This window comes from Mugil cephalus, chromosome 15 (genome assembly GCF_022458985.1).
Source record: "Mugil cephalus isolate CIBA_MC_2020 chromosome 15, CIBA_Mcephalus_1.1, whole genome shotgun sequence".
NCBI classification, from domain to species: domain Eukaryota; kingdom Metazoa; phylum Chordata; class Actinopteri; order Mugiliformes; family Mugilidae; genus Mugil; species Mugil cephalus.
This window is the reverse complement of record NC_061784.1, coordinates 23851103-23866194: the sequence shown is the minus strand read 5'-3', so window position 1 is coordinate 23866194 and position 15092 is coordinate 23851103. Positions and strand designations below refer to the sequence as shown.

Genomic DNA, 15092 nt, shown 5'->3' with positions numbered 1-15092 from the left:
ACACAATAACAATACAGAAAAAATCAATAAAATCACTGGAAGCATGCAGTACATTATGAAGACAAAAATAAAATATGAAGTTTGAATGTGCAGGAGGAAAAAAATAAATGGTACTGATAAAGAAGCCATAGTTACAATAATGAATGAAGTTATTTAGAGGATAAAAGATAAAATTAAATCCTATGGAAGTGGATGGATTATGAATTGAAAGCCCCGCCCCCAAACGGTCATTGTCCAATCATACATCCCAGCAACTGTCACTATGTAAACGAGGTTCCGTTTGCCAACTTCCGACAAGCTAAATGGTGAAAACATGGTGAAAAACACAACAGGAGCGGAGTCTTACGTGGTCAAACAGTGTGGAAGGACCCACTCAACTAAATCTAAAGAAAAAAATAAAAATAAATAAATAAATAAGCTACATGCATCTGCTCTAAGCTAACGCTAGAATGGGCTTAGCACATATAGCTAGCTAGCTCACACGTGGAGCTAGCAAGACGCTCATATGTACAAAACTGTATATCTAAGTTATTAGTTACTGCTGGTGAATATCGGTAATATCAGAGTCCAGCTAACGTTGCTTAACTTAATATTAGCTTAGCTAGCTAGATAGTGAGTTCACGTTAGCTAGCTAACTTTAGCTGTTGCGTTGGGTCTCTCTAATGTTATGTTTCGTCAGTTTACATCAAAGTTGAACATAACGTCCCAACAGGTAATTTAAACTTCTTTTGTTTTCATCTCTCACGTAGCATTTTTATCTCCCCGTTGTATTTGCGGTACAGGTTATGTCATGGGGTTTCTCAGGTTTAGACATTGGCCGGTGTAGCTTTTGCCTCGGCGAACGTAGTTTCCCCATCGTTGCATATTTTAATATTTTGGATAATATCCCTCCACTGCCTTCTGCAACTCTTTACTCTTACCTCGACCTGGAGGATGTGGGCTGCTCTCGATGGTGTTGCTCCAAAAAGAATAACTGCCAAACACCGGCTAGAAACAGTAACTAAGGGGGGCGGGGTTAGCAACAGTAGCTAAAGGGGGGCGGGGAAAGCAACAGTAGCTAAAGGGGGGCGGGGATAGCAACAGTAACTAAAGGGGGGCGGGGTTAGCCACAGTAACTAAGGGGGCGGGGATAGCAACAGTAACTAAAGGGGGGCGGGGTTAGCAACAGTAACTAAGGGGCGGGGATAGCAACAGTAACTAAGAGGGCGGGGTTAGCAACAATAACTAAGGGGCGGGGATAGCAACAGTAAGTAAAGGGAGATTATTTGCTGACCTTGTATTTGGGATTTAAACTGAAATGTTGAGTGAAAACAGGTCAGAAGTAGCTTGTGGATTGATTGATAAACACAAAAACACAAATTTGCAGAAAATTCAGTGTTATAATTTTTGCATAATAATGATTTTATTATTTGTAATTGAAGTTCATTTTGATGAAATGTTTTTGCAGGATGAAAATACCGTGGAGGTGGCTCTTCAAAGCCCAAACAACTCTGCAGTATGAGATGTAAGGATAGACCATGGTGTAGTTTTCTCAGTAACAGATGCCGTATTCTTCTGATAACGCCAACATTTTTTAGCAATATGATTATTTTGATTAATGAAATGCCTAGAAATGTAGTTACTGCAACTCTTTGCAAAACTCAAAACTCTGCTCCCCACTTGGTGGTGCTGATGAGTTGCAGGTTTTATAAGAACTCATGTTAAAAACCTACTGAGTGCACGACCACATCTACTGTTTTACATCTTATTCCTCTCATAGTTAATATCAACTAACATTTACAATCAGTACCAGTACAGGAGCTGATGTTCTCCTGATATTCATAGAGCAAACTTATAGAACATGAGCCATAAATCTTTATGATAAAAGTGGTTTCTGATTCTTTTTCCATGGTGTGATGATGCATCTCCTCCTCTTTCCCTTCATCCTTCCTCTTCTTTTTACTCGTTTCTCCTCAGCTTCAGGATCCAGGACGATGTGATGACGTTTTCAAGGATTCAAGGATTTTTATTTGTCATTTGTAACCACACACAGAGATGGAACAAAATTATGAACTCGGGTCCCGGATTATTTCCTGGAAGTTACTCAAGTATATAGATGCTAAATAAAAACAGTAATAAAAACATGACGATGTTTTTTTTCTCTTCAACGCTGGGGTCAAATAAAGACGACACATTCTGAGATTTAACTGAGATCAATGAATGTTTTATACTTTTTAAAGATTTTTTTCAGCTTCTAAATTACTTCAGGTTTTATTTACCAATTTGGAAAACAAGACAAGATTCTTCTGTTTATCTGTCGGCAGTTCAAGGGGAGATGATTTCAGTTTTATTTCTAAAGAGCAAATACAGAGACGTTAAAAAAACGTTCTCAGGACTGAGGATCAAACATCTTTGTTCTAATCGACCATGAACTTCAAATTAATTCCTGACACATTTAAGAAAAACTGGAACGACCTCATCTTCATAAACTTACTGTGCTCCTTCTTTCTTTTTGAGTTCTTTCACGAGGCCGACTGTTTGCTCTGCGGTGAAGGTTTGTTTCCTCGACATCTTCCTTCAGGGTCAAAAGAAACTCAGATAAAACAAATTCAGCAGCTTCATGATGCATCTGTGGGTTAAACTTAGTCTAATGAAACCAGCTCTGTGAGATCTCTGCCTCAGAATCTGATGTTGACTGCAGGACTTTTCATTTTCCTCTTCCACTGTCTGATGAAGGAGAACGTGAGGAGACAGTGGAGGATTCATCTCTGCTTCGGACGTTTTAAACTTGAGGAAAAAAAAAACGATCACAAACACTGTGATCATCTGTCACGTTGGGTTCAGGTTGAGATAAATGATGCATTCAGATCTGGGCCTGATTTCTAGATTTCTAGTCGAGTCCAGCTCCACAGACGGTTCGTCAGCTCCTGCAAGAGGCCGAACCTGGGTGAGCTAACGAAGCCTTTAACGAATTCACAGCAACTTATTCTGTCGTATCTCTTTTCTTGACCTTGTCCTCATCATGAATCACTCAGATCCGCGTCTCCTCCTAAGACATTTAAGTTTGCAATTAGCGGTTCTAAATCACCCGGTTAAGATTCAGCCTCCTTCTCATGCAATGATCTCGGATTCAGTCAGACATCACAGTGAAGGTCACTGCTTACATTAAATAATCACCAGACTTTGTAATTAAGCCGATTTAAACACAACTAAAAAGGACACGACTGTTATTCCTCTAAAGGTTTCCTCCTCCTCCTCCGCCTGACAAACTCCCGGGCCGACGCTCTCAAACCTCACCGGAGAAATTATCTGGTTTTCACAACCTCTAAATCACTGACAGATGTTTAATTATCTTCCAGGTCTTTTTTGTGAATTCCCCGGCTCTTCCTGGAGCTCAGAGCAGCTTCTCAGGTTCAGGAGCTCTGCCTCCCTACAGGGGGACGAGGAATCACTTACTAGACCAGCAGGAACAAAGATAAAACCCACGGATACATGAAGAAACACAGTGTTTCTCCACCAGACTCAGAGACGTGTTACTCGTGCAGCGTAGAGTCGACTCTGCTCCAGCTTCATTAGATAATTTGCTTCTATTGTTGTTTTAGTTTTTTTTTTTTTTTTTGCTAAACATCGTAAAGGAGCCTGTAATTATTGAAGACAGGAGCAGTTGCATCAGTTCCAAGGAGGAGTCGGTTGCCAAGCAACTGGTGAGTGGAGCCATGGCGACAATGAGACGTGGTACCAAACAGTTTGTGTAAAAAATTTTAAAATAATAGTGAACAATTTGAGAGCACGTGTTCTGCAGATCCGTCAGAATAAAAGAACAATCATTTCTTCACAGCGTCGTGTTTAGTTGGTGTAAGTTCTGACGCCTTCGTCCTGACGTCTGACTCATTCCTGCTGCTGATTCCTCACGTGTGAAGTGTTTTCAGGCTGCAGAGCGGCATCGATCCAGGAGAGAGAAACACAACTACACCGAGAAGCTCCCGGACGCGTCTGACGCTTTAATGGGAACATTATTTCATCTGTCTCACCTCAACGTCTGCACAGGCACCAGCTCTGTCACATCTCTAAACTACTCTGCTGAGAAAAGAAGATGTTTTTTTGTTTGTTGTTTTTTTACTTTTGTTAACTCCACAAGTTCCAGATCAAACACAAACTAATAAAGAACAAAGAAGAAAGAACATAAATATTTTGCATTCAACATTAAGTTACACCTTATTCCTTTATTGTTAATTATTAACCACGTTAATGTGTATAAAAAGAAATTTAATTTGTGGGTTAAATTTTTTAAAAAAATACATAAAAGGGTCTAATCAACCAAAGATTTTGTGACCCCCTGGGGGGTCACGGACCTCCTGTTGAAGACCTATGATTTATATGGATGATGGAGATTTCGGTGCCTTCTGTTATTTTATATTTAAAAAAATAAATAAATAAAAAATCCAAGAGAAAAATGAATAAGAGTAAAAGATGTAAAGTTATTAGTTACTAGTTACTAGGAGGAAGGTGGTCATAATGTTACGCCTGATCGGTGCATGTAGCCAGGTAACAGCCTGTTTTGACTCTGCATCTCTAAGGTTGGATCAGAAATGACAGAGAGATTAAAAAACACAGGAATATTAGCTCAAAGCTAAATGCTAACTGTTTAAACGTGCCAGCAGAGGGCAGCGTAGTTACCGACCGTGACGGAGGCTGAATAAATATCCGAGTGAAGCTCCTTCAAACGTCGTTTCCAGCCTCAGGGTCTGTGGCAGCTTCCTTCACTCCAGACCAGACCCACTTATCTCACATGAGGACATGTTGAGCCTCAGATGATTTTATTTTGAGCGTCTTATCGCATCAAATAACACTGATGCCCTGAGATTTTAGCTACGGGATTAATTCCACTTGACACCGCGGAGAAAACGTTTCCCCCGTGTTTTATAATCTCGGCCTTTAAGCGACGCGATGCGTTTCCACCCACAGCTGATTCAGACGGACTCCTCTGGTGCTGACACAACACTCGCATCGTGTTTATTTTTCCTTTTTAAACTTCACAAACCGAGAGCTCTGGTACGCTGGTTAACCATTAAACACAATCACAAACGTGCATTTTACAGAAAGAGAAATTAAATCTCAGCAGGAAACCGAACACGACCCGTCTGAGGGTTTAAACGCTGAAACAATCCACCAGCTTCTTGGAGTTCCAGGGGCCTGCACGGCTGCACCGGAGCCTCTGCTTCACCAGATCTTTCACCGTCTGGTACATAACAGCTTCCACCTGCGACACAATAAAAAGATTGTTTTGATTAATGTTTCCACTAACACACACACGACTCTCAGCCTGGATCCACGTTCACCTTGACGCTGTGGTAGGAGGGAAGCTTGAGGAGATACGAGGGTCCGCTCAGCGCCGCCACCCGCAGGAAGTAGCTGTAGAAAGCTCTTTTACAGAGTCTGCTGGAGAAACCGGGTCCACTCACAGAGGGAGAGCTGGGAGGAACATTCACTATCATTAGAGTGAATGAAAACCAAACATTTCCCAGCATCAACACTGTCACAAGACGGTTTATTTAAAAGTTATTCACGTCTCCAGTCTGTGGTCGTAATGTTGTGGCTGATCGGTGTGTATGTCACAGTGTCTCATCATCATGTGACCTGTCAGCGGATTCAGAATCTAAGGCAGGAAGTCGACATTTCATCCTCAACATCCTCATTCATGGCAGGAAAAATCAACTTATTTTATATAATGAAGTTTGAAGTTAGCCTAGCCTTATGCTAGCCTTATGCTAACCTTACACTAGCATTATGCTAGCCTTATGCTAACCTTATCCTAGCATTATGCTAGCCTTATGCTAACCTTACACTAGCATTATGCTAGCCTTATGCTAACCTTATCCTAGCATTATGCTAGCCTTATGCTAACCTTATGCTAGCCTTATCCTAGCCTTATGCTAACCTTATGCTAGCCTTATCCTAGCATTATGCTAGCATTATGCTAACCTTATGCTAGCCTTATCCTAGCCTTATGCTAGCCTTATCCTAGCATTATGCTAACCTTATGCTAGCCTTATCCTAGCATTATGCTAGCCTTATGCTAACCTTATCCTAGCCTTATGCTAGCATTATGCTAACCTTATGCTAGCCTTATCCTAGCCTTATGCTAACCTTATGCTAGCCTTATCCTAGCATTATGCTAACCTTATGCTAGCCTTATCCTAGCATTATGCTAACCTTATGCTAACCTTATCCTAGCATTATGCTAGCCTTATGCTAACCTTATGCTAGCCTTACCCTAGCCTTACGCTAGCCTTATGCTAGCCTTGTGCTAGCTAGTTATCTAGACTAAAGGCTTAGAAAAATAGCAGCTAGCGTCATATAAACTGTGAAACCCATGTGTTCATGTGATTTATGTCCATGTAGATAAACACATTTAACTGACACGTAACTTTACCTCAGTTACTACTAAGTTATTATGGCTAGCATGCTAATGCTATAATGCTAACACTAAATAACAGTGAAACTAGTTTAATAGGAGTTGCAATACTCTCTAATACACGGCTTTTTAAATATGAATCACTGCAGTGTTTTACCTCAGAAATCTATAATTAAAGAATCTTTTTCAGTCGTAATTTGTCTGAAAGCTCATTCTGTTAAAAAAAATCATATAATTTTTATAGATTTACACGTCACTGCACTTAAATGCAGCTTCTCCTGTTATTTCCTCACTATAAATAATCTTTTTGTAGTATTTTTCTCTCCCGTTGGAGACGTCATGTCCAGTTTTCCCGCCCTTTAAAACCCTCCCCTTCTTTTCTCGTACTGTATTTACATGTTATTCTCATCCTGACACTTTGTCGTCGTCTAAAAACTTAACCCTTGAAGCTCGGAGGGACCAGACAGACGCTGCAGAGGAAAAACAGGATCTAAAAATCTATTTGTGGTTGTAATGTGGTGACTCTGGGCCTCCTCAGCCTCCAGTCAGAGTCACGTCTGTGTCACGCTCGGCGTCTGGACATGGGCGCTTGTTTTTAACGCCTCTGAAGCCGGGAGGCGGCAGGAGCCCGAGGCCACGACGAGGCCACGTAAACAAGCTACGCTCCGTGTTTCTTTCTCCTCGCGCTCATTAAAAAGCGTCTCACCCGTCAGCGATGAAGCCTCTGCCGCCGTCCAAAACCTCCACGTCCTTGTCTCCGAGGCACCAGTTGACGCTGAGCTTGTCGTGTTTGTGGGAGTTGGCGCCGCGGCGCGCGGAGACGCCGGAGTGGACGAGGACGCTGTGCTTCCTGTAGGACGGAGGCAGGAAACCGTCCCACTCGTCCCCCAGACGCTTGTTGATGCTGTCGGACAGCGTCTTGTGGGAAACGGTCTGACCCCCTGAGAAAGACGAAACGTTTTTAAAAAAATATTTTAAAAAATAAACCCGACATGTCCTCTGAATGGCTGGTTTACCGAGCACCATGCTGGTGATGTACAGCGGCTGGACGAAGTGGCTCAGTAGCGCCCCCTGGACCCCGGTGACGGTCCAGAGACACAGCTTATCGCTGGCGGACATGCAGCAGACCCGGGCCCCCCAGGTGCTGGGGTCCAGGTAGGCTAAGGGCACCAGGAGGCCTTTGGCGTGACACTGCAGCTCCGCCGTGGTCGAGCTGCTGTTGTTCCACGCGTCCCTGAAGGCAACATCACATCACGTCACAATGATGCTGCAGGATTTTAGCTACGAATGACAAGTAGGACTTTACACATACACCGATCAGCTCTCCCTCTTCCCTTTACTAAAATATGTTGGGTTCGTGTTAATGTGTATTTAAAGAAATTTAAATTCGTGGGGGGAAATTAAAAAAATATATATAAAAAAATGTCCAATCAACCAAATATTTTGGTGCAGGACCTGAAGACTTTTATTTAGCAAAAACAACGAAACATCAGGGATGGGTCCTGATACTGGTACAATGATGCTAACGGTGCTGATGCTAACAGCGCTGATGCTAATGGTGCTGATGGTAACGGCGCTGATGCTAACAGAGCTGATGCTAAAGGCGCTGATATCAATGGTGCTGATGCTAACAGTGCTGATGCTAATGGCACTGATGCTATCGGTGCTGATGCTAACAGAGCTGATGCAAATGGGGCTGATGCTAACAGTGCTGATGCTAATGGCACTGATGCTAACGATGCTGATACCAACGGTGCTGATGCTAACAGTGCTGATGCCAATGGTGCTGATGCTAACGGTACTGATGCTAACGATGTTGATGCTAATGGTGCTGATGCTAACGGTGCTAATGCTAATGGTGTTGATGGTAACGGCGCTGATGCTAACAGAGCTGATGCTAAAGGCACTGATATCAACGGCGCTGATGCTAACAATTCTGATGCTAACAATTCTGATGCTAACTGTGCTGATGCTAACGATGCTGATGGTCACAGTGCTGATGCTAACGGTGCTGATGCTAATGGCACTGATGCTAATGGTGCTGATGCTAACAGTGCTGATGCTAATGGCACTGATGCTAACAGTGCTGATGCTAACAGTGCTGATGCTAACGATGCTGATGGTCACAGTGCTGATGCTAATGGTGCTGATGTTAATGGCACTGATGCTAACAGTGCTGATGCTAACAGTGCTGATGCTAACGATGCTGATACCAATGGTGCTAATACTAATGGTGCTGATACTACACTGCAAAAATGGAATTTCAAGAAAGCAAAATAACCTTGTTTGTATGTTTTCATTCTTTTCTGGTATCAGATAAACGCGTACATATGATCTCATCCCTAACGAACGCGTGTTTTTTAATTAAACACACGTACATTTGGTAGAAGGTCTTAGCCGCTCCCTCCGGACGCTGGGACGTGTAGAGGTGAAGACTGATCTTGGGTTTGAGCTGAAGCTGGCGACTCTCTGCACATTTCTCAAATACACAGTTTGTGTTTGGGTCGGAGCTGAAGAACAGAAGCAGCTGCTTGTACAGAAACCTGAACACAACAACGCAGCAAAACACAAGACGACCTGAATATCAGAGAAGGACAATGTTCAGATTCAGGAGATGTTTTTTTATCTGTGTATAAATGAAATGAAGCGTGTACCTCAGCAGAGCTCGTCTGGCGATGACGACGCTGTGACAGTCGTGGACCATGAGGCCGTTGTAGCCGAGCCAAGTGCTGCAGCTGCAGCGTCCGGCTCCGACCGCCACCACCTCGTACTGGTCACATGGACGCCCGGCCGAGTCCACGACACCTGGGAGGAAACCAAACCACTGGGCTTTAACAGAGTCCAACGGCATCATTTACAGTTAATTAGACAGTAACTCCTCAATTAATATATATTTCATAATATTTTATATTAATATTTATTTAGTTTAGTAAAATAAGAGAAAGATAAAAAGACACTTGGAAACCACTAATAAAAATAAAAATATTTGTAAGACAGTTAAAAATAAAAATAAAATAAATAATAGAGCGTTGTAACAAAATAAAAAAAAAAAAACATCTTGAAAACCATAAAAATAAAAATAAAATAAAATAGTGTAAGACAGTTAAAAATAAAAATAAAATAAAATAATAGAAGAGCGGTTGTACACAAAAATAAAAAAAAAAATAAAAACACTCTTGAAAACCACTAAAAATAAAAATAAAATAAAAATAGGTGTAAGAAAGTTCAAAATAAAAATAATATAAAATAATAGTAGAAGAACGATTGTACAGAAAAATAAAAAAAATAAATAAAAACACTCTTGAAAACCACTAAAAATAAAAATAAAATAAAAATAGGTGTAAGACAGTTAAAAATAAAAATAATATAAAATAATAGTAGAAGAGCGATTGTACAGAAAAATTTAAAAATAAATAAAAACACTCTTGAAAACCACTAAAAATAAAAATAGGTGTTAGAAAGTTCAAAATAAAAGTAAAATAAATTAAAATAAAACGCTCTTGAAAACTGCTAGTGAAAATAAAAACAAAGTGTAATAAAGTTAAAATATAAAATAAAGATAAAATAATCATATGGAACAACTCTGCATATATATAGTCTCTTAGTAGTGCAAGTGTACATAAAAAACATTAAAAAAAAAGAAATAAAATAAAAGTAATATAAATTAAAATAAAAGTAAAAAGTCTCATATAAAAGTAAAGTAAAATAATATAAAATCTGTGGGAGCGACGTCATAAAGAGGATTTGGTTTTTTTTTTGGTTTAAACTAAAAATTAAAAATGCAAAACATATAAATATTAAAAGCAGATACATTCAGGTGTCAAAGAAAGTGTTTTTAACCAAGTGTCCAGTTAGTTTTGAACAATTAGGACAAAAATCTTTCTACACTGACGCCATAAACTCGTTTATTTAGAGAAATATTCTACTGATTATTACTTTAATCAGTTTTATCCTTTAATGGCTGTGACTAGAAATGTTTAACGTGTTAATTCAATAATGAGAATATTCCCTACAAATAAAAACATTTCCTTCATGTTAAACCCGAAGCAGAACTCACCTCTTATTAAAACGAACGCTGCCATGTGGCTCCTACAGGCTCTGAGATCTGGACTCATCTTCAGCAGACGGTCAAACGTGTCACTGCTTAAAGCTGCCATGTGATTCATGTGCCACTCAGTTTTCCAAACTGGAAGAAAATCAAAAGACGAAACAAAAAACAGAAGAAGAAGAAGAAGAAGAAGCATCAAAACAATTAGAATCAGAATCAGAGAAACTTTATTTGTCCCACAAATTTGGGAAGTTTCAGGAATCAGACTGAAATAAAGAATATATTAGTGCTTTTTTATCATTTTTTCATACTACTTGGTACCTCAGTGTTTATTTATCATTAGGCTGATGCTCCACTAAACACCAATCAGCCACAACATTATGACCACTGACAGGAGATAGAAATTACATTAAAATCAATGACAAGCTGAAGCTCTACAACCTGCTGCATTTAATGTATAAACACTTTGATCTAATGAAGGAATTTTATGAACTCTCTATCATTCCTCTGGGTGGTTTATGGGACAGCAGCAGCATCTTGAACCAATATTTTTAACTAAATGTCTGAAAGGGGCTAAAGTTAAAGCTACTGTTAGCTTACAAAACAGGTCCTCAACAAAGTTACCTGGGAAAAAGAAAGAAATATTCAGAAATATTGCTTTTATTTTTTTTTTTTTTAATATATAGAATTGAATTTGACTTAATTACTGTACCTCTACCTTCTCTTTCCCACCCATGTATCAGGGAGTAGGGGAGGTCAAAGGTCAGGCAGCGTTAAGTGGAGTTGTTCATGTTCATATTTTTACTAAATGTTGTGCAACAAACCAGAAAGATAAGAATTGCTTTACATTACAGGCCAAACGTTTGGAGGCAACTTCAAGTTTCTGTTCACGGTATCTTTCATAAAAACCAGCATGAGTTCTATGTGTTATGGGATGTATTTACAGCATGATCACACTTTGCTTTTAATTTACCTTTAGGTGAACATTAATGTTAGTTTTAGGGTCGAGAAGATTTGAAGAGTCAAAACTTCAGTGCAAAAGTAAAAAAACCAAAAAAAAACAATCACAGTTTGAATTATTCACTTTAACTCTTTGGCTTTTGAGAGTCTGCAGATAAATATCCCTCGTATACGTCATGATGTTGTTAAACCATAGTAGAAATGTCTTCTGCTGACTTAATTTCCCTCTTATGAAACCACTCCTGCACCTTCAGTCTCCGGTTTCTCTGGGTCCGGGTCCCTGAAGGACTTGATCTCGTCCATCGGAGGCTCCTCGTCTGACAGGACACATTCAGGAGACGACAAACCGCAGAGGGAGAGGACGACCGGGTCAGAACCAGAGTCTTTATCCTGAGAAAGATGTGACGAACGTAAAAGAACGGGACTGAGTGGTTAGTTCTCCTCTCAACTTTTAGCCATTAGGTGTTTGTCTCATCTTTTTAAGATTCAAAAACCTCAATAATAACACAGTATATTTAACCTTTTTATTGCATCTACCCATTTATTTACCTCATTATCCGACAGCGTGTCAGGGATCGAAGGCCTCTCCACTCTGGGTTTGTCACTTCCATCACATAGTGAAGCCTCTTTTCCTCCGTCATCATTATTCCTGGGATGAAAAACTTTACATGAGGCAGAATAACTGTGGCCGGATATTATTATATTTTAAACAGTGTCTGGATAAACGACAGCAGGAACTCATACCTCAGATTAGCAGCTTGGCCACAAACCTTCTCGCCGTCTTCCTCGTGGTCCTGAGGATGGCGAAGGTCCAGACCTGGGTCACTTCCTGTCCGAGACTGAAAACAGGCTCCGCCTCTTTTTGGACCGTATTTTGATGCTTCTGGATCCGACATGCTGTGCAAATAAACTGCAGAAAAGTGTAGTAATGTTAGCTTTGCAGCTTCTTCCACTGACAGTATATTCAATAACTCATATAAGATATTATTTTGTGTTACAGGCGAGAAAATAATCTGCATAAATAACCATCTACATGCCAACAAAACATTAAATTAGCCCTGTGATGATCTGAAATGCACTGTTTCTAACTTATATTCATGTTTTTCTATGAATAAAAGATATAAGCTTTTCTTTTGATGTAGTTTTTATGTATGTTTTAGTCATTAATGTCTTTATACCCGGAGGCTAAACGGCAGTTAATAGTTATCATAATGGAAATTATCTGTTTTGACAGTAAAAGTTAAATAAATGTAGCTACATTTAACCTGGTTGTCACAATATAAAAAAGGGTTTATTTACCACTTCAGGGCAAGAAACCATATAAATATAAGTAAATTCATTACTCTTGATTTTCTCCATAAAAATTAAAAATAAATAAAAATCCTCTGACGATAATTGTCCCTGTTTCTTCATTTCATCTTTCATCACCTGGATTTCACTCCAGAAATCTCGTCCCCTTAATATAAAATATATAAATATATATTTTTGTACCTCTTTTTATTCCATATTAGCTGCTATCAAAACTCAGCTACAAGCTACCTTAGCTTTAGGAAAGCTAAATCAGCTAAATCAATATTAAATTAAACCAAATAGTGAAGTTTATGTTATCGACTGCATCAGCAAAAAAACATTAATGCATTAATATGCGAAACCAGGTCGTTTTATTTATTATATTTTGTCGAAGCTCAAACATTTGAAGTTAATGCTAAAGCTACATGCTACATGCTAACGTCGAATTATACTTACGGCGACTTTTTATCAAACGTAATATTTTACCAAACAACACGAATCAGATCTCACCTTTGACTTGTCACACGATCCCCAGATGTGTTAAAAAAAATAAAATAAATCAATAAATTAGGAGATAATGTCGTGTTTCGTCGCCGTCGTCATTGAGTCGAGTCCGAAGTGTGAAGATTAAACTGAAGTAATTATGGATGTTCTTGGAAATATCTTGTAAATTGCAATTTTTTATATTAACTTTTTTAGTAAATAATACAGCTGAGCCTTCTGTCTATAAACTTATGTTCCTTAGGTTGTGTAAAGTGTTGTCATAAGTATGTGGACACGTGTGTATTCTAATGACATGAGTCTTGTCCCGTTACTTTCAACAAATGTAATGGACACAGATTGTGAATCTGAACGCACCTTTCTCCTCAGGTGTGGTTCTGCCACAGTGAAATAAGATGTTTCTACCTAACTCACCTTACTCACTGCATCCACAGACTTCAACCTGAGCAGCCAAAGACAAATATGTGCATCAGGTCCTGCACAACTGCAGGTATTAAAATCTGCTTTATTGTGAAAATCTTACATATGTGCAGCACAGTCACGGTTTAGAAAATGATCCACTTATGGTTAAAATTAACTTTAGCTCATACAACAACATAAAAGTACACAAACAGTATATACCAAAATATACAAAACAATCATAGAAAACTGTATAATTATTTGTGATACAGTTCAAGATTCAAGATCAGTTTATTAGGAATTATTTTGTCCAATAGTCATGAGTTAAGAAAAGAACATTTATCAACAAGACATAGATATTAGAATAAAATAAAATAGAATAAGAATGAGGTAGAAGCAAATATTAATTACATATTTCAGTGCTTCCATTAAATCGAGCTCTTATCAAAGGAATTAATGCATTTATTGTTTTAAATGTCCTCTAAACTCAGAAAGAAGAAAAAAATGAGTCCAAAACACATATGCGACAATTATTCTGGAAAAAAAAACTAAGGAAAAATAATTACTTGGAAAATCAGAAAAAAAATAAAAGAAAAAATAAAATTACACTGAAAAACAGAAAGAAAATAAACTGACAGAAACAAATAAATAAATATATAGATATTACTCAGAAAAACAGAAATAATTAGCCCAAAAAATAAAGAAAAAAACATCGTCTATGTGTGAAACTTAATTAAATGCGTCAAAAAGAAAAAAAAAAAAACATGGTTTATGTTCATAATTTTGTTTTCTTTCATGCAGTGATTATAATTATGCTCTTGTCTCAATGTTGAAATTAATTTTCAGCCACGACCACAGTGGATGTGGTGGAACAAGGTTCTGGGTTCTAATCCTCTCTGGGTGGAGTTTGCACGTTCTCCCTCTCGTTAGGTTAATTGGTGACTCTTAATTGGCTGCAGGTGTGAAGGTGGTTTGGGCGTCATCAGAAAATCGGAAAGCGTTGCTACACGTTGTAGAGAAGTAAAACGTATCAAAATATTTCCAGACCAAATCTGTTGGACACAAATCAGCAGTGGAGGAATTTTCATGGGTTCAGATCCCTTATTTCTGTTTGTCTTCATTTCAGTGAAATTTAAATTGAAAACGTGGCGACTGTGGGAGGAGGTTATGTTTTATGTATCTTCACAGTAAATACGCAAATAGATACAGATGGAGCGGTTTCAGTGATTTCTATGAATTTTAAATCTGTGCACACACACACATACGTTGAATAAAAACACACATAATGGCCACATATATACATATATATACATATAGTAGTTAAACACTACAGCTCCCTTCGCTTCCTTCGCCTCCAGAGACAGAAACGCTTCACGTTTGCTCCTGTGAGGACGTTGTGAAGTGTTAAGTCGCTCTCGTCCCAGGAGACTTTTCTGAGGCGCAGCAGGAAAACGTCCCATGTGTCGTCTTCATTTTAAACACCACCTCCACTTCCCGTCT

General features: G+C 38.9%; 1 protein-coding gene across 1 annotated transcript; it reads right to left on the bottom strand.

Moving 5' to 3' along the window:
* Positions 1-5026: 5026 nt before the first annotated feature.
* adad2 (adenosine deaminase domain containing 2) lies at positions 5027-13327 on the bottom strand. The gene is made up of 11 exons (XM_047607277.1): positions 13203-13327; positions 12147-12312; positions 11952-12051; positions 11651-11792; positions 10452-10580; positions 9049-9199; positions 8773-8937; positions 7411-7628; positions 7101-7335; positions 5319-5451; positions 5027-5239 (listed from the first exon to the last, which is right to left on the bottom strand). The coding sequence occupies exons 2-11, from the start codon at positions 12296-12298 to the stop codon at positions 5129-5131; spliced, it is 1536 nt and encodes a 511-aa protein (XP_047463233.1). The 5' UTR covers positions 12299-12312; positions 13203-13327; the 3' UTR covers positions 5027-5128.
* Between the last annotated feature and the right edge of the window lie 1765 nt (positions 13328-15092).

Excerpts from the sequence above, each read along its gene's own strand:
- adad2 (XM_047607277.1), bottom strand. The coding sequence starts at position 12,298 with ATGTCGGATCCAGAAGCATCAAAATACGGTCCAAAAAGAGGCGGAGCC. Across the intron at positions 11,793-11,951 it reads ACACGCTGTCGGATAATGAG|GATAAAGACTCTGGTTCTGA; the intron begins GTAAATAAATGG and ends CATCTTTCTCAG. Across the intron at positions 7,336-7,410 it reads CATCACCAGCATGGTGCTCG|GGGGTCAGACCGTTTCCCAC; the intron begins GTAAACCAGCCA and ends CGTCTTTCTCAG.